A 23,964-nucleotide genomic window follows, 5' to 3' on the forward strand; every position below is an offset into this window, starting at 1 on the left:
AATCCAAGCCTACCCATTCATTCCTTATAATTAAAATTTTATGACTTGGTTGATATAAGAATATATGGAATGTGTCGTCCCAACCACCTTGTCACCTGATCACTCTATCTACTTGTTTAGCCATCTTCAGTGGTCTGTGGACATGAACTCCAAAGGCCCTCTATTCTTACTCATGTCTCAGTATTGTAACATTTATTGTGTACTCTCTTGTCTTGTTAGTCTTTCCCACTTATCTGCATTGAAGTCCATTTACCAATATTCCACTAACCTGAGTAGTCTGTTGATATCTTCAACAGCTTTCTTCATCATTATCAATCACATGGCTAAATTTTGTATCGTCTGCAAACTTCTTAATCATACCCCTACATTCAAGTCCAAATCACAGCTATATACTGCAAAAAGCAAGGGACCTAGTGCTGCATCTTCTGGAACCCCACTAGAATCAGGCTTCCAGTCACAAAAAAAATAATGACCATTACTCTTTGCTTTCTGCTTCTGGGACAATCTTGGATCCAACTTGCCACTTTGCCTCGGATCATTTGGGCTTTTACTTGTTTGACCAGAATGCCATGTGGGACTTATCAAATGCCTTGCTATAATCCATTTAGACTACATCAAATACACCACCCTCATTGACCCTTCTTGCTATTTCCTCAGAAAACTGAACTGAACAGCTTAACCCATAATTACTTAATCGAACCCTTTCTCCCTTTCTAAACACTGGTACAACGTTAGATGTCTCCTTGTCTCTGGCAGTACATTTGTGACCACAGTTCGGCCACAGTATGTTAACAGTGATGAGACCATAACATGAACTACATTCATGAAACAAGTTGCTTTGTTTGGATGCCAGTTGGGCTACCAAAACCATAGTATTTTTCACAAAGCCTTCATAATTGTACAGTCACCAGTATAGAGATTTCCTGAAGTATTAGGATACCGAATGCATTATGCTAGTTTCCTGAGGGGTGCTAGTATACAATAGCTGGAAAGGAGGTTTCTGTAGAGATTATAGGATATGGCAGCTCAATGGTTATCCTACTATGGCGAGTTGTGAAGTTGAAATCAATAAATGTTGTAGTAAAAGCAAATTACTGTGGATGCTGGAATCTGAAACCAAAAGAGAAAATGCTGGAAAATCTCAGCAGGTCTGGCAACATCTGTAAGGAGACAAAAGAGTTGATGTTTCAAGTCCAGATGACCCTTTGTCAAAGCTTTGACAAAGGGAAATGTTGTAGTATATGGGCAAGTGCCAGGAGAAAGCCTTTGGATTGTTGTAAATCCTGTCCCCATCCCTTGCAAGGAATGGGATGGGCAACAAATCTTGTCTTGGTGGTATTGTCCAAGATCTTCTCAAAACTAATCTTTTTAAAAGGTTTGGTGCTGAACTCTTTGTGATCCCATTAGTCATTTATTTACCAGGAATTGTATACCAGCAGTATACCAGAAGCTTGTTTGTTTCTCAAGGTTTCGCCTACGATTTACCTGAAAGCGACTGAAGACAAGGGAGTTCTTATGTTGGGATGGCTCTGGTTGAATGTTGTGGATTACGCTGCTCGGAAATCTCTGCATCCCTCATTCGTGGCGCCTTGAAGGTTGTGTATACTTGCTGAAGTCAACTGGTGTTCCAGCATGTTGTGCAGAGCTCAAGGCTCAAGTATCATTAGTGGTAGCATTGCTTAGAGATGTTGCAATTGGGCTTAGTGTCTTTGAGCATGCAGTGACTCTCTCCTACTGATGATGCATGCTGTTCAATGATTGGCCAAATAAATCACTTGCTTCACTGCACTGCTCAGTTTAGTAGGGTCCACAATTGTAACAAACCAAGTCTTTCATATGTTCTGCCAAAAGACAATTGACTGCTGCATTTGCTCATGCTTTATGCCTGGCCTTCAGGTGGTTGGATGCATGACATAACCCAACAGGGTCTGTCACGAGAGTCTTGTGCCTCCACTCAGCACCAACTAACCCTTTTTTCAGCCTCTTTCTTTGCTCCTTCCACATTCATGTGGAGTGACACACCAGATAACTCCTCCTTAATTTTGACAATGTTTTGTGTGTGGGCTGTTTTCCACTTCAAGTGATAAATGCTTGGGTAAGGTTCATTGGCTACAGAGTTCGTTTGCTCCTCATAAGATTTTTGGCATTCTACAATTGGGTGCAAAGTGCACATGACAAATGAATTGGACAAGTAGGTGCCATGCAGATATTACGGGTGGGATTCTCCAGCCACACTCGCCCCAAAACTGGAGAATCCGCCCGAGGTCAGTGCAGCTTTGCGTGGTCCACCCCCCACCCGTTACAATTCCCATGGTGGACGGGATGGGAGAATTCCTCTCTACATTGGTCTTGTTGAATTGGGAAATAAACAATGTTTTAGATCTGTTGGAACACAAACCTTGGGATATCATCTCCTCTAGGTGGTGTACCACTCATCTAAATATTCCTAGTAGATCACCATTACAACAGCACCTTTAAAGATAATCCAGTCGAGCGCTCCAGTATAGTACTGAAGATGTGTTGCCCTCTCAGAGGTGTCATTTTACAGATGAGATTTTAAAAACGAAATGTTTTGGGACATTCTGAAGCCATGCAAGGTACGATATAAATTCAAGTCTTTTCTTTGTTTTTGGTTCGAGCAATATCCCTTACTACCCGCTTCATCTGGCTCAAAATAAACCACACCGAATCAGAAATGTCAGCAAAAACATTGCAAACCTTTTCATCATATCAGGACAAATTGTTTCTGCTAATTCTCCTGAACTTGTTATCCTTCCCAGACACTTTGAAAACTTGTATTTGATTATGTTGCATCTTCACAGATGGAATAGTTGCTTAATGAGGTATTTTAAATTCAATTACAGTCTTTGGAAATGGCAAGAAAATAAATCATCTGTGTGAAATGGTGACTTATTGCTCATTTTACATAAATCAGAACCATCACATTTTGGATTTTTAAGAAAATAATTAAACAGCTCAATCTCAGCAAGGCAGATTTATATTTTACTCTTTGTGAAACTCAAACAAGCAACAAAACTGAACCTTCTTCCATTCTATTTGAGATTAATCTACAAGCAATGTTGCTGATATCAGGAACTGAATGAATATCATGTTATTTATTATTTTAAATGTGATTTTAAACTGCCAGTTTAGATTGGTGAATGCTTTCATTTAAGTAAAAGATGCACAACTGTCACACAAATCTTTTTGCTTGTAACTTCTTGTAATCTGCAATGAGTGAACTGGATGCTATAAGGAATTTTGCTCGGCAACCAGGATGTCCTGGTTTTGTAGTTCAGCTTGTTTCAATATCACTGTTATCACTGGAGAAGCATAATTTATAATCCATCAGCAATACTGCTAGTTAGTTCCAGCTATGATGCTTTGAAGAATTCCCCTCATTGATACAGAACATCTGAAAGATTTGAAAGTGGTATATATACTGAACATTTAACATACTCATGTGACGTCCCTTTACCATATTAGTGAGGTGTTAGTTATCAAAAATAATTTAATTAAAAATGCATTAAAATAGAGGATGAATGAACTATCATTCAAATCCACACAGGATTTCTGAGAGAATATATGGGCTGATTGGTCCACTCTTGTTTCTATATTCCCTATGTTCCTATATCACTGACAATCATTTACCAACTTGGCAGCAACTGTTAGATTCTTCTTTCAAAAAGCAAAGGTAGCCAGACATGGATCAGGAAGGTGGCAAATGATTGGAATTTGTGGTGAGGGCTGAAGGTGCTAGTTTGGGTTAGATGTTGGACACTCAGACTAATAATAGAGAGAGAGTGAAGGGGTTGAGAGAGGTGGCGTTGAGACAGACTTGGGTGTTGTCAGCATGTATGTGAAACTTCATGACATTTCTTTGGATGGTGTTGCTGAAGGATAGGGCCAAGAGAGTTAAGAGTGCAATGCCTCCAGAGAGTTTGAGTAAAGCTTTGTTACAGTACTCCCACTCTGCATTGTGCACACAAACATTGAGGCAAAAAACCCACGATTAGGTCTTTGCTTCATCACTTAAATTAAATTAAAATTTATCCAATAAATTAAAAGTTCATATTCCCTCTATTTTTTTCCATCCAGCCTTTTGGAAGGATGAAAAATGTGGAAAGGGGAACTGTTATTTTTTTCAGCTGACCGAAGTGTTTTCTTTATTTAAAACTGCTACGAAGTGTGAGAAAAACAGCTCAGTCATTGCTTCACATCAATAAACATAATCAAGCAGAGGAAAACTGTATCTGTGAATTTGGAGAGGGGCTGGTTCTTAACTGGATGGTGAAAATCAGAGAGACACAATGTCCCTGTAAATTCACTGAATACTAAAGGGGGAGAAAACATCTGGGAACTGAAGATGAGAGTGTTGTGGTGAAAAGAGAATGGAATCCCAGGAGGGGCAATGACTAATGAGGTAGTTCTTGGGGCATTCATTCTACCTGCAGTTTCTTTAGATTAAAAATATATCAAAATTGTAAAGTATTGCACCAGTTCACTATTTTTAAAGTAAACTGTCTCTCACAGTGGGTACGACCTTCTGGCTGATCATCCTGGTGGGATATTCTGGTCCTGCCGACAGCGCACCCCTACTGCATGTTTCCTGGTGGCGTGGGGTGGCTTCAATGGGAAATCCCATTGATAGTGGCAGGACCAGAAGATCCTGCCAATGGTCAATGGCGTGTTGCCTCCCGCCGCCAAGAAAAATGCCACGGAGAGGCCAGCCAGAGAATCCCTGCAATTGCTTACAAAAAGAGAATTGGGAAGAAGTAGTACAGGTATTTGGAAGTATGCGCAGTTCAAAATGTCCCTGAGATAACTTCACCTTTGCATTATTATTTGGAGATCTGTGCTAGGAACCCAAAACTTTTCACAAACTCCCTGAAATGCCCTTGAGTTTTTAATGGGTCGAATGTCTTTAGGACCAATCATTCTTTAGTAATTCTATAAAATCAGCTGCAGCAGAATGATTAGATCAATGGCAGTAACTGGGCCCAAAAAACCCTCTTACAAACGCTTAATAACTTAGTAACACTTAATAACTTGCTGACTCTTAACTGACTCGCTTTTAACAATTTACCTTTTTGAACCTACCTGCAGTTTATTACGGCTTCGCTCCCTGAATCTCCCACATGCCACCTCTCTTCCCAACTCCCCTGACTTGCAAGCCCCTCACTGCCTCTCTCCCTGACCTGTTAATTCAATCTGAACCCAGATGGTCAAGTAGGAAGCCAGGTACTAATCCTTTACTTACAGTAGATTTATTTACAAAATACAATATTACGTATATCTGCCTCCAACACCTACAAGTCTCTCTTTATATGTGCTTGAAGGAGGAAATTTTCCAGAAAACCATATTTGCATCATCAAACATATTTACATATTGGACTAATTGGCACCACTCATAACGGGCCAACAATGCAGAGGGGCACCCCCGGATGGATATTCGATCGGGTCCCCCCCTGCACAGCTGAGAGACTCACGAATTTCAGAAACTACGGAAGATCCCTAATCTGCCTAGCAACAGCGCAGCTGCATTTTAAACTGGCCAAGGCAGACATAAAAATCTGGTAAACTAAGAGATAAGGATAAAAGGTTAAGAATGAAATACCCCAGACACCCAACAGGACAGGATGACATTAACACTCAATCTCACAAGCAGGAAACACAGACACGGAACAATAGGATCAATTTAAATAAGAGGACACATAGAGATGATAATGGGAAACGCATTTAGACACCGGGGCAGGACCAAGTAATCCCATTAACACGAACACACACCATACAAATGCTAATCCATGAAACTTCCTAGGGACTTTTGAAACTGACAGACCACTTTATACATTGTGTAAAAAAAGGCATAATCAAATGTTCCCGCGCGAATTTTGGATCCCTATAAAGATCCAGAGCTGATGTGATTTAATGGAGATCAACGTGGCCAAGCCACTGTTTCTGAGCTGGCTACGGGGGTCTCCCTAGGATCCTAGTAATTGTACAATAAAGACACGCTTTGAACCTTGATTTGCGACTCAACTTCTATTCTGCACTGGTAAGGGATATTTCCCTACAACAAAATGGCGTAGTCACGGCAGGATTTGATATCTGACTTCTGACTGATGGCCACAGTTTGAAAGTCGGGATCAAATTTAAACGAATCTGATACAAATCCAGAGCAGTCAAAGGCGAGTGCAGGTCTCCGTTCAAAGTGAGGTACCTTTAAGGGTTAGGGTTTGTCTGTTTTAAGTATTGTTGTCTTGTAGAACTGTATAATCTTGCCTAAGTTTTTAAATTGAAACAGAAGTCCGCACTAAAGAGGTACAGGTCAGAACGACCGCGTGGAAAAAGGTAAGTAACTTTTAACTTTAATAGGAGTAAAGGACCAGAGGGAAAGATAACAGGTTTTGGGCTATTTGATAACAGGAATTAAGACTAATATAAAGATAAGTACCGCATGCAGAACTAATTGGTGTAACTAACCCAGGATTGTAAATGAAACCACTGTCTGTGCCAAGGCAATAGGACAAGGGAGTGCTTGACTCAAGGTGCCCTACCCTAAACTGGACGTTAAGAGGAGAAATCTCCCACGCTAAGGTTGGGTTTTGAAGCGGGCGCTAAGAGGCACAGGCACTCAGGGTGCAAGGCACGGACAGTGTAAATCGGGTAACAACACTGACTCTGAAGGGACGAACAACCTCAGAGTCGATACAGTTACTAACTATAACAGGGGCTTTGATAACAGAATACATGTGTGTAAGTGTTGAGGAAAAGGGGACCCGATCCATCCTGACCAAGAGACACGACGACGGAGGATCCATTAGGGACCCGGGCGGAGTTTGATAACCTTGTTCGTCTGTAGGGAACACCACAGCCCATAGCAGGATACCCGGTTTTGGGGTAACGGATCAACCCTGCTAGTGGGGGTGGTGGCCGAGCGGGAGGCGTTGTACTTAGAGGGGCTGGGAACAGGGGCGGACAAACCCACTAAACAACCAGCACACATCCCAATAAGACAACACAAAATAGTCCAAGCGTGAGGTGTCAGGAATAGTTGGGGGAGCCCAGGGGAAAGAGACCCACTGGAACCTCACTACGAGGCCCTACAGCAATACAGACGGTGCTGGGGCAGTATCAGTGACAGGAGATAAGGGAGAGAGTTGAGGCACTTTTACTGTAGCAGCCAGCATACGGGGGTTGCAGGACTGCTAGACAGAAAAATGGCAGACCACGTTGTTAAGGGAGAAACTGCAGTAGCTCTCATTTTGAAGTATCTGTTAGCCAGAGAAGCGATTGTTGCAAAGATGAAACGGAACGGGTGGAACGCATCACAAACTTTAGAAGATCAAAGAAAGTGGGTAGACGGAGTTAAACGGGACAAAACAAAAGTAATGGGAGTAATATTAGTGACCCAGTTAGCTGGACTAATTGAGGAAGTAAATGCCTCAATGGAGGAGAGACACAAAGAGACAGAACAAATTAAAGTATTACAGGAGAGAGTGAGGGAATTAGAACACAGAAGACACACTGCGGAGATAACGCAGAGATCAGAGGAAACGGACCCTCGGCGCCCATACGAGTCAGTGCAGAAACATACAGCCACTCCAGCATCAGAAGAAAACGTAGAAAATTATAATCTAGCGCCAGTCACGAGAGGAGGGACGTTAGCACAACCAAAGGCAACCTATAAGCCTTTTACGCCAGGGGAAAGGCAGCGGATGGATAGGAGAGATCTTAGTTTTTGTATTTCAGTGTGTTTGTGAGATCTGGTAGCTTGTCGAATGTAGGTGGTTGTTGTTGTAATTAGATTGAGAGCAGGGAGCTCTTTGTTCCTGTGGAATGTTTGCTACAGGCAGTGGGTGCAGTGTATTGCACCTTGGTTTAGCCTCAGGGGGCTGGGAGAGTGTTAAAACTGTTAAAGATTAAAGTGATAGGATTTCTTGAATTTACTTCTGCTTTGAGTTAATTACAGTTTGGAAGAAAGAAGAATAAAAGCGATTGTCTTAATCAATGTTCTGTATTCTCTTTGAATGTTTTACACTCATCCCAGTCTGAAATGATAAGTTTGAATGAAAAAGGATGTACTGTGGAATGACTTTTGGAAGCTTCCATGTGTGTGTGTGTGTGTTTAAACAAAGTGGTTGCGTGGATGCTTTGTTGTTGTTTGTTTTAATGTTAAGAAAGGATTTAAACCTTGGAAGGAAGCATGTGCTCTTTCCTTTGTCTTGAAGTAGAAATTATAAGAGTTAGTTGAGGAGTTAAGAGAAGAAAATAAGTTATTTTGTGGAAAGGTAGAAAAGCAGGAACAAAAGACTGAGGTCTATGAATTAGTTTAAAGTGTATCAAGTCAGTGAAATACAGTATTAATCGCAGAATATCGCGATTTGCGAACGTCAGATAGTTTAGTATTCTGAACTAGTTAAAATTATGTACTGCCGTCGGAATTTCATGAGCCATCAAGGTTCAAGGTTTGCCAAATATAAAAGCACTGCAAAGCTTAAAACCTAGCCAGTTAAGAAACCAAAATGTTCCTAATCAAATAACTGGTATGTATTGTACCTGCTTTGATTTTGATTCGGCGCCTGTTACTTTTCCTAGAGTGCGGGGGTTTCGATCTGGAGCTCAGTTTAAAAAAAGAAACGGCTTAAATTAAAAGGGTTTGGATATCACGGGTACGATGTGTAAAGTGGTATGATACAACTGCCGCTTGATTATTTTTATTATACAGTATAGCACTGCCATATAGACACAAGAATAACATCAAATCCTGAAAAGCCTTAACCAACTTTGTATGATATATTCATATACTATATTGGGTATTGATAAAGACATAATTATTTTGTGAAGTACTGTGGTGTAGCGCTTGCACGCAAACAAATGATCAAATTAGAGATAGTGTAAGAGTACTCATATAAAGATCGGAACTGTATGGCATGTGATTTTAATGGGGAAAGCGATGTCTTTTGATAAGATTACATACAAATGAATGGATGTCCAATTGCAGCCAAAAAAGGCCAGTACAAAGTGTTATTTAATTCACACTAAGCTTGCTATGGATGGGGGATGCCAATTCAAGTTGATTCGGACCAGGGAACACATTTCACAGGAAAGGTTCTGAAAAACATTTGCCAACTATTAGGAATAAAACAAAAATTTCACATCCCCTATCACCCACAAAGTTCCGGGATGGTGGAGAGGATGAATCGGACTCTAAAAATAACAATGGCAAAAGCAATGCAATCCTCAGGTAGAAATTGGACAGAAGTCCTACCTGCAGTTCTGATGAGGCTTAGGGCGACCACAAATCGAACTACCGGCTTGACTCCATACGAGCTGATGACCGGGCGAGCAATGCACTTACCCGAAAACATTATTACAGGCTGGACAGATGTGGGTCCGATAAAAGATAGGATCCGACAATACATCCGAGACCTTAGCACCCAATTGAAGGGGATGCGCCGGTCCGTAATTTCTAATCAGGCACAGGTCGACGCAGAGGGGGACTCAGAAATATTACCAGAAGTCCCAAAAGCCGGGAGCCGGGTATTAACAAAAGTGCTTCCTGCAAAACCAGGATTTGCCCCAAGATGGCACGGACCTTACGAGGTCATTGTTAGCGGAGATACCTGTGCCTGTATAGATATAAGGGGACAGGGGGTCTGGAAACACTGGACCCAATTAAAACTATATGAGGACAAATGAACTAAAAAATACCGTTTTGCTCATTCAACTTCCACAGGAACCAGGACCAGATCTACTATCAAGACGTCGGAACCAACTACTTTTAATTTGATTGCCTGTTTATTTTCTGTATATACTGTAATTGTAAAATACTGTTGAAAAAAAAAAGAGCGATATGGGAACAGGGACATATCTGATAATAACCCTGACCATTGTAAATACACTCCAACACATGGGGGTTAGGGGAGCAGAACCACCAATCATGGAAGGAAACCTATTCCTGAAAACACACATCCAGATCTATGGGAATAGGACCGCTTGTTACCCCTCAGCGCGATCAGTAAACTCCCTATTCATCGCAACACCAGGGTGGCTCCCACAAGAGTTATTCACTATTGACACATCGGGGGCACCCTGCAAAGAACATATTGGGTACTTTAAGCAAGGGATACAAGGAAGGTGTGTAGAGCTCACTGAGCCGGGAATTCTAAGGGGGACGGGACCCCAACCGGAGGAGACACATGGGAACTACCCACAATGTTTTAAGGGAGAGGGATGGGGGTGCGTGCATGCCTTTGTCCCTAAAAATGATTCGTGCGCTGAGGCACATTGTGCTCTCCAGGAGTGCCGGGTCCGGGAAGGACACTTCACTTGTGACTGCAAGCAACAAAAATGCATTGCAGTCACCGCGGGTAGGCAGCTTATGTGTGGCAAGTGCAACGGCACCCACGTAAGCTCAGCCTCGGGGACATATCCATTTGATTCTCGCCAAGAGGTACAATCAAGTGGACAGTCAAGGGGGAGGGAAGGTTCCACAAGATGGGGCCATGCGGTCAAACGACCCCGGGGTAATGCATGTTATCGGGTTAAAGACGGGTACGTGTTTTTATTTAAAAATGTATATATGACGGCCACAGACAGGCCTCCAAGGTTCTTTTCCGTAGGGACAATCAGACCTCTCACGGTTCCATGCCCAAGTGAAGGGCATGTCCAGAAACGCATAGTGACCAGGGCCATCAGCGCAGAATTTTGCTCCGACTGGCAGGCCCCTGTCACACTAGGGTCTTCTTTAGGATATGGATTTCTGGGGACACTATCCCTGGGAGGCGCCGCAGGGGTGATCAGTGCCAGTAATAGGAACTTCTTCATATGTGGACTGACCATTTTAGGAAACAACACCCTACAAGCATTAGGCGCAATTGACCAAGAACTCGCAGAACTCAGACTATACACACAACAAACGAGATATGCGGTGGACTATCAGCTAGCCAGACAAGGGGGGGTATGCACCATCATCAAGGAAAAATGCATCACATACGTACACGACGAGACACTAAACATAACAGCAGCCATGTCCGGGATACAAAAGCAATTGGATAACTTTAAACAGGGGTTAACAGGGACTGATGGGTGGTTAGGATGGCTGTTTAACACAGTTTGGGGAGCATATATTATGAAGGGATTAATCCTAGTAGTAGCCATCCTGTTCACACTCTGCCTTGGCCTAACCTGTATTAAAGTGATATGTGCAAATATTACATCAAGAATGCTACCCACTGCCAGTATCCAGATGCAAGAACTTAACAACGACACAGAAGAGGAGGAACAACGGCAAGGACAACAGCTGTACAAATCACTGTTCCTCTGAAGGTCGTCCATGGGGGGTCAGCCATGAATGGCACCCCCTGGACGAGAGGAGGGACTGAAGGAGGAAATTTTCCAGAAAACCATATTTGCATCATCAAACATATTTACATATTGGACTAATTGGCACCACTCATAACGGGCCAACAATGCAGAGGGGCACCCCCGGATGGATATTCGATCGGGTCCCCCCCTGCACAGCTGAGAGACTCACGAATTTCAGAAACTACGGAAGATCCCTAATCTGCCTAGCAACAGCGCAGCTGCATTTTAAACTGGCCAAGGCAGACATAAAAATCTGGTAAACTAAGAGATAAGGATAAAAGGTTAAGAATGAAATACCCCAGACACCCAACAGGACAGGATGACATTAACACTCAATCTCACAAGCAGGAAACACAGACACGGAACAATAGGATCAATTTAAATAAGAGGACACATAGAGATGATAATGGGAAACGCATTTAGACACCGGGGCAGGACCAAGTAATCCCATTAACACGAACACACACCATACAAATGCTAATCCATGAAACTTCCTAGGGACTTTTGAAACTGACAGACCACTTTATACATTGTGTAAAAAAAGGCATAATCAAATGTTCCCGCGCGAATTTTGGATCCCTATAAAGATCCAGAGCTGATGTGATTTAATGGAGATCAACGTGGCCAAGCCACTGTTTCTGAGCTGGCTACGGGGGTCTCCCTAGGATCCTAGTAATTGTACAATAAAGACACGCTTTGAACCTTGATTTGCGACTCAACTTCTATTCTGCACTGGTAAGGGATATTTCCCTACAACATGCTTAAGTTACTTAATTAATCTATACCATTCACCTGTATATGCTTAACCTTAATGATATAGTTAACATAACTTTCCTGCTCGCTGGTCTACTGCCCCTACCCCTCCCTCTCATCACCTCCCTACTGCTTGCCATTTCCTTTTTCTGAACCCTCACTGGGAGGGTTGTGAGTAGGATAGTTTGGGAGGGGAGTAAGGAGCAGGAGCATCAGGGAAGAAGCAGTGAGCGGCAGAGAAGTGGAGAGCAGAAGAGGCCATGAACAGGAAGAGTGGGAGGGAAGCCACGGTTGGGACAGTTAGGGGAAGGAAGAGGCAAACGGGAGGGTTGGTGAGTGAATAGAAGAGTAGGCGAGCGAGTAGAAGAGTCAACAAGCAGGCCACAGGAAAAACAAATGTTGACATAGTTTTGGGCTCCAAGAACTGACACAAGTGAATTCTAGCTGCTAATTCTGCCTGATTAATCATATTGACTTAGTTCACATCCATTAATTTCCTCTCGTGGCAGTGTCTGCCAGTTCTTTGCTCGTGAACTAGACTGACAGTAAATCTCATTTAACCATCAGGTTATGTGCGGCAGTAATAGGTAAATGCATGGCACTTGATGGATTGTTGAGTAACTGTGCAGCATATAGGGACTTTAGCTCACAGTCTCACACCTGAAGATCAAATATATTGAAGGTTATACCAAAGTAGCAGCAATGCCATATTGGAATCATAGAATTAGGCAGCACTGATAGATGCCCTTCAGCTCATTATCATTTTCTGACTTTTTGGTAGAGCTTCCCAATTAATCCTGTTCTCCTTTTCTTTCGCTGTAGCTCAGTAATTTTTTCTCCTTTAAGTATTCATCCAATTTTCTTCAGAATGTTACTGTTGAAGCCACTTCCACCACCCTTTCTGACATTCCAGATCACAATAACTGTGCTAAAAGATATTCCTTATGTTGTTTCTACTTCTTTTGCAAATGACCTGAAATCCATTTCTTCTCTTTACTGACCCTCCTGAGACCGGAAACAATTTCTCCTTATTTATTCCAGCAATGTGATTTTGAACACCTCTATCGAATTTCCTCTTAATCTGTTCTACTCAAAAGAGGACAACATCATCTTCTCCAGTCTCTGAACATAAATGAGTTCCCTCATCCCTGGTACTTCTCTAGTCTTTTGCACCATTTCTATAACGTTTTGACATCCTTCCTGAAGCGTGGTGCTTTGCTTTCTTTTGGGGCAACACAGCAGAGTGTGACCCTTATTCTGCTGTGTTGCCCTGAAAGGGGCAATCACCACAGCTGCTCAAAAATGAAGAACCTGTTCATGAAAAACTAATTTAGTTAAAGCAAATATTGAGATGCTAATTAGTGACAAACTGTAGACAATGAATGTGACATGAAATTATGTCACATTTTAATTAACTGGGAACTATTTTCCATTCATACTTTATTAAAAAAGAATGTTCGAATATATAAACATTCTAAACACCCACTATAAAATATCCTAATAGATTGGAGCAAGTCTCCAGCTGCATTCAAATCAAACTGCAAAGAAGTAAAGTACAAGGTGAAACCCATGGCATTGAAAACTAATCTTTGGTTATATTAACTGCCAAACACCAAATACATTCTCACAAAATCACCTGTTATGCAAATGCAAACAGCAAAATTAACAGTTAAGCAAATAGGTTTCGACACGTGTGTTAAAATAGCAGACTGGTGAATGTCATGCAAACCATTCAAGCATCTGTCTGCGAAGATTGCCAGCAGAAAGGTGTCCGTTTCATTTTGATTCTCAAAATCAACATATGGTGCATGCAGAATATGTTGTGGAAGCTCTTTGTGGTATGCCCCACGATTTACTCTGGTACAATTCACACAACCTGACATCAGCCAAGATGCCGTACAGATTGGGAAAAACCAGGAAGCTGAGAGTGCACGTTAGCCAAAGTCATGGCCATATTGGCCACATCATATTGGCAAACACAGAAAGCATCCTGGTGGTTGTGGCTGGTGCTATGCATCATCACAGAATCAACTATGATAAATATCATCCAGGTTACTTTGGAAAAGTTGGTATGAGACATTACGATCTAAAGAAGAATCAGTTGATCTGTCCAATCAGAAATCTGAATAAGCTGTGGACGCTGGTCAGTGAGCAGACCAGGTTGAACTATGGAAAGAAACCTGCAGAACAGCACCTGTTATTGATGTTGGGCGCACTGATTATTATAAAGCTCTGGGCAAAGGAAAACTGCCAAAACAGCTAGTCATTGTCAAGGCAAAGTTCTTCAGCAGGAAACCTGAAGACAAGATCAAGGAAGTTGGTTGAGCTTGTGTGTTGATGACATAAATTTTACAATTGGGTGTACAAATAAAATATCGAGTCACAGTAGCACAGTGATGGGCAACACGGTGGCACAGTGGTTAGCACTGCTGTCTCACAGCACCAGGGACCTGGGTTCAATTCCAGCCTCAGGTGACTGTGTGGAGTTTGTATGTTCTCCCCCTGTCTGCATGGGTTTCGCGGGGTGCTCCAGTTTCCTCCCACACTCCAAAGATGTGCGGGTTAGGCTGATTGGCCATGCTAAACTGTCTCTTAGTGTCAGGGGGATTAATAGGGTAAATATGTGGAGTTACAGGGACAGGGTGGGATTGTTGTCAGTGCAGACTCGATGGGCCGAATGGCCTCCTTCTGTACTGTGGGATTCTATAAAGTCAGTACACTCTTCATAATTTCTCATCTATGTACAAGGATAAACTTGTCAAAGAAAATAAAACCCGTTGCTTTTTAAGCTTCCAGTCACTGTCTTAATTGCTAAATATAATTAATCGGAATGGGACATTTTTACCTGTTCATTTCTTCCAAGCAGTCAGTTGCAAAGTAGAAGCTCTTAATTTTTGGATGGCAAGCCTTGAAGGCGCTTCAGAAAGACAAAACATAGAAGTCATATCACACAGATCAGCAGACAGGAACTTCATTATTCTTAGAATGCAATCTTCAATGGAACTGTATCAGTCTTTATTGTAGATTCTAACTTTGTGAGACGGTGTAAAATGGTACATTGTGAGTGGGCAGCTCATTTTATATCCCTTTCCACTTTCATTTCCACTGACATCAATGAGGGGAGATTTAAAATGTGCTGACGACTCGCTTTAGCCCATCACACAGTCAGCACTGGCCTCTCTGTGCTTAGAAATATCCAATATTTTTTGCTGTTTAATTTTAAATGAACAAATGATTCAGAACTAAAAGGAGTCATCAGTTGCACCTTAGAGTCTCATGAACAGGAAGCACAAAGCTGGGTGCCACCTTATGGTTAACCAAAAGTAAATTTTGTGTGCTCCTGCAAAGCTGTGCCAGACTGTGATTGCATATTGAGCAATCCCGGGGCACAAAGCTGTGATCTTTTTATCCATTAACTATAAAGGGGCAGGAAACCAGGGTCTGCAACTCCCAATCTCAAAAGATATGTTCCCGGAGGGCAAGGTTCAGCATTGCAAGCATACAATTGGGAAATGTACCTTTAGATGTTCAACACTCAGCAGATGATTTCCTTTTTTTACACAGTTTATTTCTGACAAATTGCATAAGCAAATCACCAGATTAACACTTACTATTTCCGTCTGCATTCAATAGCCCTGTCTATCCTGAACTCCGGCAAGCTGATGAATCCTTCTGCCTTTTCATCCTGTCAAGAAAGCACAGAGTCCAGAGATAAGGAAAATTTGTTCTGATATGTTAAATGAAGTTTTCTGGTCTTAAAGGTTCTTGGGATGCAAAATATGTCAATTTATTCTGAGTTTAAATTCTAATCCATTTAGATTTTGATGAAACTGGGGATTAGTAGAGCTTTATTTCCCTACTCCAAGCATCAATTCATTTAACGTTGTCTTTAAAGTAGCTCTGATTAAACCATAAACTCTTCCAGTCATGAGATTGAATTCAAACCTTGTGTTTTTGCGTGACAGAGCTTAAATTTTAGAATTACTGATCCCAAAACAATGAATTCCATTTTAGAATTGTGATCTTTTTTCATGTCAAGTCGATGCTCTCTGTGCAATCCATCGACAAACTGCATGCAGGTTAATTCAGAACTAAGCTAAAAATAAAGACATCCCTTGGTTGCTGAATAACAACATTAAAACTTTAATCCTTTCACCTTGACAGTTACTTGACAGTCTACCTGTGCTTCAACTACCTCATTTCTCTGCAGTGAAAACCATCAGTGAACTGTGAAAGTGTGAATCCAGATAAATTACATGATACTATTACATAGTATTTACAACATAGAAACAGTCCATTTGGGTCCAATGGGCCCATGCCTATCCTGACTATTCACCACATGAATCTTATCCCACTCTTCTGCATCCAAGCCTATCAATATAGCCTTTGGTATCTTTATCCCTCCTGTCTTTATCCAGCTTCCTCTTAAACACTTCCACAATAGCCACTTCATCTATTCCTTATGGTGGTAAGTTCCACATCTTAAAACCAGGCTCTGGGTAACAAAGTTTCTCCTGAATTCCCTATTGAATTTATTCATGACTATCTGACACTTATGGTCCTTTGTTCTGGTCTTCCCTCAAGTAGCAACCTCTCCACATCCACTGCTTCTCAATATTAAAGACTTCTATTGTGTCATCTCTCAGTCTTTTTTCTAGAAAAAAGAGCCCTTCCGTTTAATCTTTCTTGACAGGTATAACCGCTTAGTTTTGGTGTCATTCATGGGAGTCATAGAATCTCTACACTGCAGAAGGAAGCCATTCGGTCCATTGAGTAACCCCATGCATTTACCCCGCTATTCCTCCTAACCAAGACATCTTGGGACACTAAAAGACAATTTAGCATGGCCAATCCACCTAACCTGCACATCTTTGGATTTGGGAGGAAACTGGAGCACCTGGAGGAAACCAACACAGATACGAGGAGAATGTGCAAACTCGACACAGCCACCTAAGGCTGGAAATAAACCTGGGTCCCTGGCGCTGTGAGGCAGCAGTGCTAACCACAGTGTCACCGTGCTGCCCCGAGGTTGGTGTCATTGTGGTATTGTCACTGGACCAGTATCCCAGAAACCCAGGATAATGCTCTGGGGACCTGGATCTGAATCTCATCATGGCAGATGGTGAAATTTGAATCCAATAAATATCTGGAATTTAAAAGTTTAATGATGACCATTAAACCATTGTTGAAAAAAACCCATCTGGTTCAATAATGTTTTTTAGGGGAGGAAATCTACTGTCTTTATCTGGTCCAGCCTACATGTAAATCCAGACCTCCAGCAATATGGTTGACTAATAAATACCATTTGAACAAGGGCAATTAGGGATGGGCAATAAATAGCGGCCTAGCCTAGTGATGTTCACATCCGAAGAACAAATTTTTAAAAATTAAGATAATCCATTTGTGTACGTTTTTTCATGTCCCTCTACCATTTTATAATATGGAAAACAGAATTGTTCACAGTACCAAGAGTGTGGTATAAACAAGATTTTATTCAAATTTAACATAACGGGGCATTGATTAGTTGCAGGGATTGTAATTCACGATCCCGTTCTGGTTCCATTGAAGGTGGATACTCCTCACCATGATTTCGGAGTGCAGCCCAATGTAACCCATGCTGGTAAGTGTGTGAGGTGAACATATGTTCCAGCAAGCCTTCAGCTCTTAAAGAGGCAGACAGTCCCTGTGAAAGGGGAGTTACTATACTGGAACACACCAGTCTGCAAACAACTGCAGCAGAAATATTCGAAGTGAAGGGGAATGGGACGCCTTCTCAAGAGTCAGTGGGTCTCCAAGGTCACTGATATTGTTCTGGAAGTTCTAGTTATGGAGGTGGATAGAGGGACCAAAGGAGGAAATGGGAGCAGGTGGCAAGGAAGGTCAGCTTGCAAGAAGTATAATAACCCCAGATATGTGGTCAAGGTCAGTGAATGCATCTTCACAGCACATTTCACACCCACAAAACCACCAGCGTACTATACTGCCCAGTGCACTGCACTTCCATCGCTCACTTGTGACTGACATTCACATACTGTACCCCATCCAAGCTAATCTTCCAAAGCTGCCACCCACCTCACTGCCTCTGCAGATGTCTGACAATTCAGCTATGGCTGGTGCATTACAGAATAGTACCACACAACCACTGACATTCCGCCCTCTCTCTTACAGAAGGGCACCGATATTGGGAGGAAGCAACACAGGACTGGGAGGGGTGGGATTGGTGGTGCGGGGTTGAAGGTAATACCACAACTACAAGCCTAGCCCTAACAAAGGAGATGATGCTTTGCATCATAGGTTTGGCAACAGCAGAGCCCTTGACATCCAACAGCATTAAGAATGACAGAGAATTACGTCCCTATTTCCCTTCTCAACTCACTAGTCATCTGCATAAATTCAAATCAGCAGATCGTGTGATCTTAGACCTCCTGCTTTCCCACCCAACCCCCTTCCTCACTCCAACTTCTGCTTTTATGTTTTCAGATACCCAAAGTTTGCTGCCTGGCCAACCTCAACACTGCCAGGAGGAAGAGAAAGAGGAAACCCATGCCCATGACAAGGAAGTCAATGGATCTCACCATCCCAGCCACCAGCTCGGATACCAGCACTGTGTGTAGCTTTGAGGCTAGTGTAGAGGCAGGATCGGCACATGGCAATGGGCCAGGCTGTTACCGGTGCCAAGTCGATGCATCCTGAAACTGGATCCTCAGGGCCCAGAGCTGCTCGAGGGTGTCCTGCAAGGCCATCTGTAGTTCCCACCCCCGCCGAAATGTAGTGACCGATCCTTTATATTATTTGACTTGTGGCCTGACTAGAGTTTTATAGTTTTAGCATAACCTCCATGTCTCTTATATTTTATACTGTCTTTCTGTCTCATTTCACTTTTGCCCTTATTACCTTGTTCATCCATGGTGTATCATTATTTTCTTGATTTCAGTGGGATATATTTCTCCTGCTCTGTATTGAGTACCATTTTAAATGTTTCTCACTGCTGTTCTTCTTTTGTGTTCGTTAGTGAATTTTCCAATTTACTTTCCTTCGTGCCATTGTCATTCCCTTAAAGCAACTTCTTTCCAATTTATTATTTTGGTTTTTGTCTTACAAATGAAATTCTCAAACTTTATCTCAAGTCTTCTTATATTGTGATCACTGGATGCTTCTAAGCTTACTTGTCTTATCTGTTCTACTGCACTTCACAACAGTAGATCCAGCAGTGCTCCCTTTCTTGTTATGACAAGCAAAATATTATACAAGATGCATTAGAGATGAAAAATTACTTGCTGCAATATTTATTGAAGAACACTTGGCACATTCGTATGGCATTGTTATAAATGCCATTTAAAATATGCTTAAAATAGCAGAATGTCATGTAAGTGTGTTAATTGTTTGTTCCTTAATGGTCTTTAGCAATTTCTAGGTTAATGAGATCAATCATATTTTCCTTACATTTGACACTGCTAAGTGACCAAGCAACTGACAGGTACTCTACATTTTAATCCAAGCTTTAGTATTTTTGGCTCAAAAGGCTTTTGTAAGCTCTTGAATTTGAAAAAGCACTGCAATATTACACTTGCTCAGATAAGTAACATATATACCCCTGGAAAAAAAAACTAATTTTTGGCTTTCGGAGAACATACTTTTTAAGCAAAAATTACAAAGGTAATATTTTTGAGAGGCTAACTTTCAGCTAAAACATCCCTTCCCAGCACACCGAACATGGCTGTCAAAAAAACCAACAAAGTAATGGTGCCCACACCACTTTATTGACAGTTTATTGACTATCTCTCTATTTTTATTAAGGACCTTCCTCCGCCAGCCCCCTCCCCGGGACATGAAGCAGCAGAGTCGACCATGCCTCCAAATTCAGTGATGACACGGGATCACAGGGGAAGGAAAGGCCTTGCTTCAGCATGCTATACTGAAGATAGCAAGAAATCTAACAACACCAGGTTAAAGTCCAACAGGTTTATTTGGTAGCAAAATAAACCTGTTGGACTTTAACTTGGTGTTGTTAGACTTCTTACTGTGATTACCCCAGTCCAACGCCGGCATCTCCACATCATACTGAAGATACCCAGCCTATTACCTAGCCTTTGGTTCAGGGGGATTGCACTGTGTCTGTACTCACAAGGATTCAACTGGCAATGCCTCCAGAGCCTCCCAGGAAGGCTGAGGGTGATGGTTGAGGACACAAGGCTTGGGGGGTTTATTTATTCAATGTTCACGTTGGAAGTTGGTCTCTGCATTCTGCTTCCTTGTGCACTGCTTATTTCTCTCGAGTGATTTGTTGGCTTCTTCCGCCAAAAAATCAAACTTGATCTACATTCTTCCTGTCATAATTGACAGGTAGGAACTGAAGGAAATACAGTATGTGTCACTTTTTAACAAACAATGATTGAGGTATTTGATGTGATTATACTTTGGTTCAGAAATTTTTGGGCTTTGATCCCTGAAAAAACAACTTTTACACAAGATATATGAAAAATTACCTTTTTTTCTGGCCAGAAATCACAGGGTGAATTCTTATAAAGAACTGACTTTTACACAAGTATATATAGTAGTCTGCAAATGTTTTGTGTTTGTGTCATGTAAGTTTTCAGAAATGGGCTCCAGACAGTCTGGTGTATTCAAAGCTACAGACAAGAGGACAAACTAATGTTCGTCTTGCTAGTGTTTCACCCCCATCATTGTTGTGTGAAGAGTTGTACCTGAATTACTTCTGCATATTTTCAGACATTGTGTTTTCTTTTCACTCTGTTTAAGAGGTAATGGGCATAATACCAGGCTCTCCCTGAACACCATGTGGGATTTATTGATTAATTCATTCAATCATTCAGAACTAATCATTCAGAATCTGAGGGATTTTCAGACTACCCACGTCGTGTTTTCTGGTGATTGAGGCAGCTCATCATAGGCTGCCAGCAGGGTCTACTGATTCCACAGATGTCTGCAGCGTTTTGCAGGGGGAACGCAGTGATTCACCTTAAAAAGGACCAGGAGACCTCGCCAGTGGGAAAGATCAGAAAAACCCAACCTAAGACTGTAATTATTCTGCAACTATGTGAAACACTGTATTGTTTCATTGAAACTGTGTGCTGCAATAAAGGTGTGAATGCAACTTACAATAAGAGTCAGGACACAGCATGCCTCGGGAAAACTGCCCATGGAGGAGGCAGTCTCATTTCACTTGGCTTTTCAGATAGTTTGGGCACTATACTCAATTAACAAGGCACAAGTTTAATGTCAGTGGCAAACGGAAGGTAGTTCGCATTAATCCTAAACCATTAGTGTGAGTGCACCCTCAATGGTAAGTATTCTTGGCAATTCACATTTCTATAATAAGGCTAACAAAGCTGTCATTTCAGAGTCATAAAAATGTTTGTTTCTCATTTCAGAGGCAGCAATTCTAATTTATTCTCAAAAAGGCCAAAAAGAAAACAAGTCTGAATCGAAAACTAAATCAGATACTAATTTAGCGCAAGAAAACCAACACATAATGATCAGGCTGCAACAACACAATCGATATTATTTTAATTAAAATGAAGGCAAAGAATATTCGAAATAGCCTGGTTTCTATTCAGTTCCAGTGAATGCAAAAACCATCAAAATTGAATAGAAGTTCTATCGAAGTCGAACAGAACAGTATGGCAGTGTCATACAACAAAGCTGCATAAAAATTCTTGGCCTGGATTTTTATCGAGTTGGGATGACTGAGGAGCCTTTTAGAAATGACGGCCAGAACCTGATTCCAGGATTCCCTGCCCCATTCCCGGGGTTTCCAATGTTCAACAGGACCTTTAAAGACTGTGGGCTGGTTCAGGCCATGAGCCTGCATCCTGACCTGGCTGGCTCTGTTTTGAGGATGTCTTAGTCCTTCGCAATCTTCATCGGGAGGAATTCTCCCATGTTGAGACAAAGTGCGGTGGTGGGTGGCTCTGATGTTGTCTGTCCTGCTGAGCAGAATGATGGGTACTCCAGCCAGATTCTGCTATTGGAACCTCATTAATTATATAGAACGGAGGAGCATGCAAGAGGTGGAAAGCAACACAGACAGGAGTTTTAGAAATGTAGTCACACCCAAGGTTCAGGCAGATAGATGGGTGACCACTAGAAGGGGAAGGCAGACAGAGCAGGATCCCCTCTGGCTAACCCCCTCTCTAACAAGTATATCGTTTTGGACTGTTGTGGGGGGGGTTGCCTATCGGGGATGGCGATAGCAGCAGCCAGAGCGGTGATACCACAGCTGGCTCTGTTGTACTGCAGGGAGGGTCAAAGTAATAGGGGACTCTATAGTCAGGGGCACAGATAGGTGTTTCTGTGGCCACAAAAGAGACTCTCGAATGGTGTGTTCCCTCCCTGGTGCCAGGGTCAAGGATGTCTGAGCGGGTGCGTGACGTTCTCAAAAGGGAGGATGAGCAGCCGGAGGTTATGGTACACTTTAGTACTAACGACAGGAAATGAGTTTAAGAAGTTAGGTAGTAAGTTGAAAAGCAGGACCTCTAGGATTGTAATCTCGGGATTACTCCCTGTACCACATGCCAGTGAGGCGAGGAATAGGAAGATAGTTTAGTTAAATAGGTGACTTAAGAGCTGGTGTAGGAGGGAGGGTTTCACATATGTGGATCATTGGGATCTCTCCCAGGACAGGTGGGACCTTTACAAGAAGGACGGGTTGCAACTAAACTGGAGGGTCACAAATATCTTGGCAGGGAGGTTTGCTAGCGTCACTCAGGAGGGTTTAAATTAGTGTGGCAGGGGGGTGAGAACTAGAGCAGTAGGTCAGCAATTGAAACGATCGAGAAGGAGTTAGAGACTACGGCCAGTAAGGCTAAGAGGAAGAAAAGACAGGGAGAGGTTGTTGAAAATGGAGGGAAGTGGAATGGAAGTGTATTTGTTTTAATATGAAGAGTATGATAGGTAAGGCAGGTAAACTTAGAGCTTGGATTAGTACATGTAACTATGATGTTTTAGCTATTATAGAGACTTGGTTGCGAGACAGACAAGACTGGCACCTTAATATTCCAGAATTTAGGTATTTCAGGCGTGATAAATGGAATGTAAAAGAGGTGGGGGAGTTGCATTACAGATTAGAGAAAACATCACAGTTGTACTGAGGGAGGGGGTTCATCCAGCGAGGCCATATGGGTAGAGCTCGGGATAGGAAGGATGCAATCACTTTGATGGTGTTGTACTACAGATATCCCAACATCCAGCAGGGAGATAGAGGAACAAATATGTGAACAGACATGGAAAAGTGTAAAAACAATATGGTTGTTGTGGTGGGTGACTTTAACTTCTATATTGACTGGGACTCCATTAGTGCTGGGGCTGGGATGGGTGGGGGGTGTGGATTTGTTAGGTGTGTCCAATATGTAAATATGTAGCAATATGTAAATAGTCCAACTAGGGAAGGGGGTCACATTAGACCTAGTGTTGGGAAATGAGCTTGGTCAGGTGATCTAAGTTTCAGTGAGGGAGCATTTCAGGAACAGTGACCATAATTTTAAGTTACTTATGGATACGGATAAGAGTAGTCCTTGGATGAAAGTACTAAATTGGAGGAAGGCTAACTATAACAATATTAGGCAGGAATTTCGGAATGTAGATTGGGGGCAGCTGTTTGAGGGTAAATCCACATCTGTCATGTGGGAATCTTTCAAAGACCAGTTGATTAGAGTTCAAGATCAACATGTTCCACTGAAAATGGAGGTTAAGGATGGCAACATTTGGGAACCTTGGATGACAAAAGAAATTGTGAGGTTAATCAAAAGGAAAAAGGAGCATATATAAGGTTTAGGAAACTGAAGTCATTCAGAGCCCTCGAGCATGTAAAGAAAGCAGGAA

General features: G+C 42.1%; 1 protein-coding gene and 1 pseudogene across 1 annotated transcript in view; one reads left to right on the top strand and one right to left on the bottom strand.

Moving 5' to 3' along the window:
- The window catches only part of LOC144492818 (connector enhancer of kinase suppressor of ras 2), a 751,457-nt gene that overhangs the window by 104,054 nt on the left and 623,439 nt on the right, over nt 1-23,964 (bottom strand). The window contains exons 19-20 of the mRNA XM_078211295.1: nt 15,735-15,808; nt 14,969-15,040 (exon numbers count right to left, since the gene is read on the bottom strand). Of these exons, the coding sequence (XP_078067421.1) occupies nt 14,969-15,040; nt 15,735-15,808 (146 nt within the window). The remainder of the gene's footprint in view (nt 1-14,968; nt 15,041-15,734; nt 15,809-23,964) is intronic.
- LOC144492428 (large ribosomal subunit protein uL15 pseudogene) lies at nt 14,015-14,469 on the top strand (annotated as a pseudogene).

Source organism: Mustelus asterias, chromosome 4 (genome assembly GCF_964213995.1).
Source record: "Mustelus asterias chromosome 4, sMusAst1.hap1.1, whole genome shotgun sequence".
NCBI lineage: Eukaryota > Metazoa > Chordata > Chondrichthyes > Carcharhiniformes > Triakidae > Mustelus > Mustelus asterias.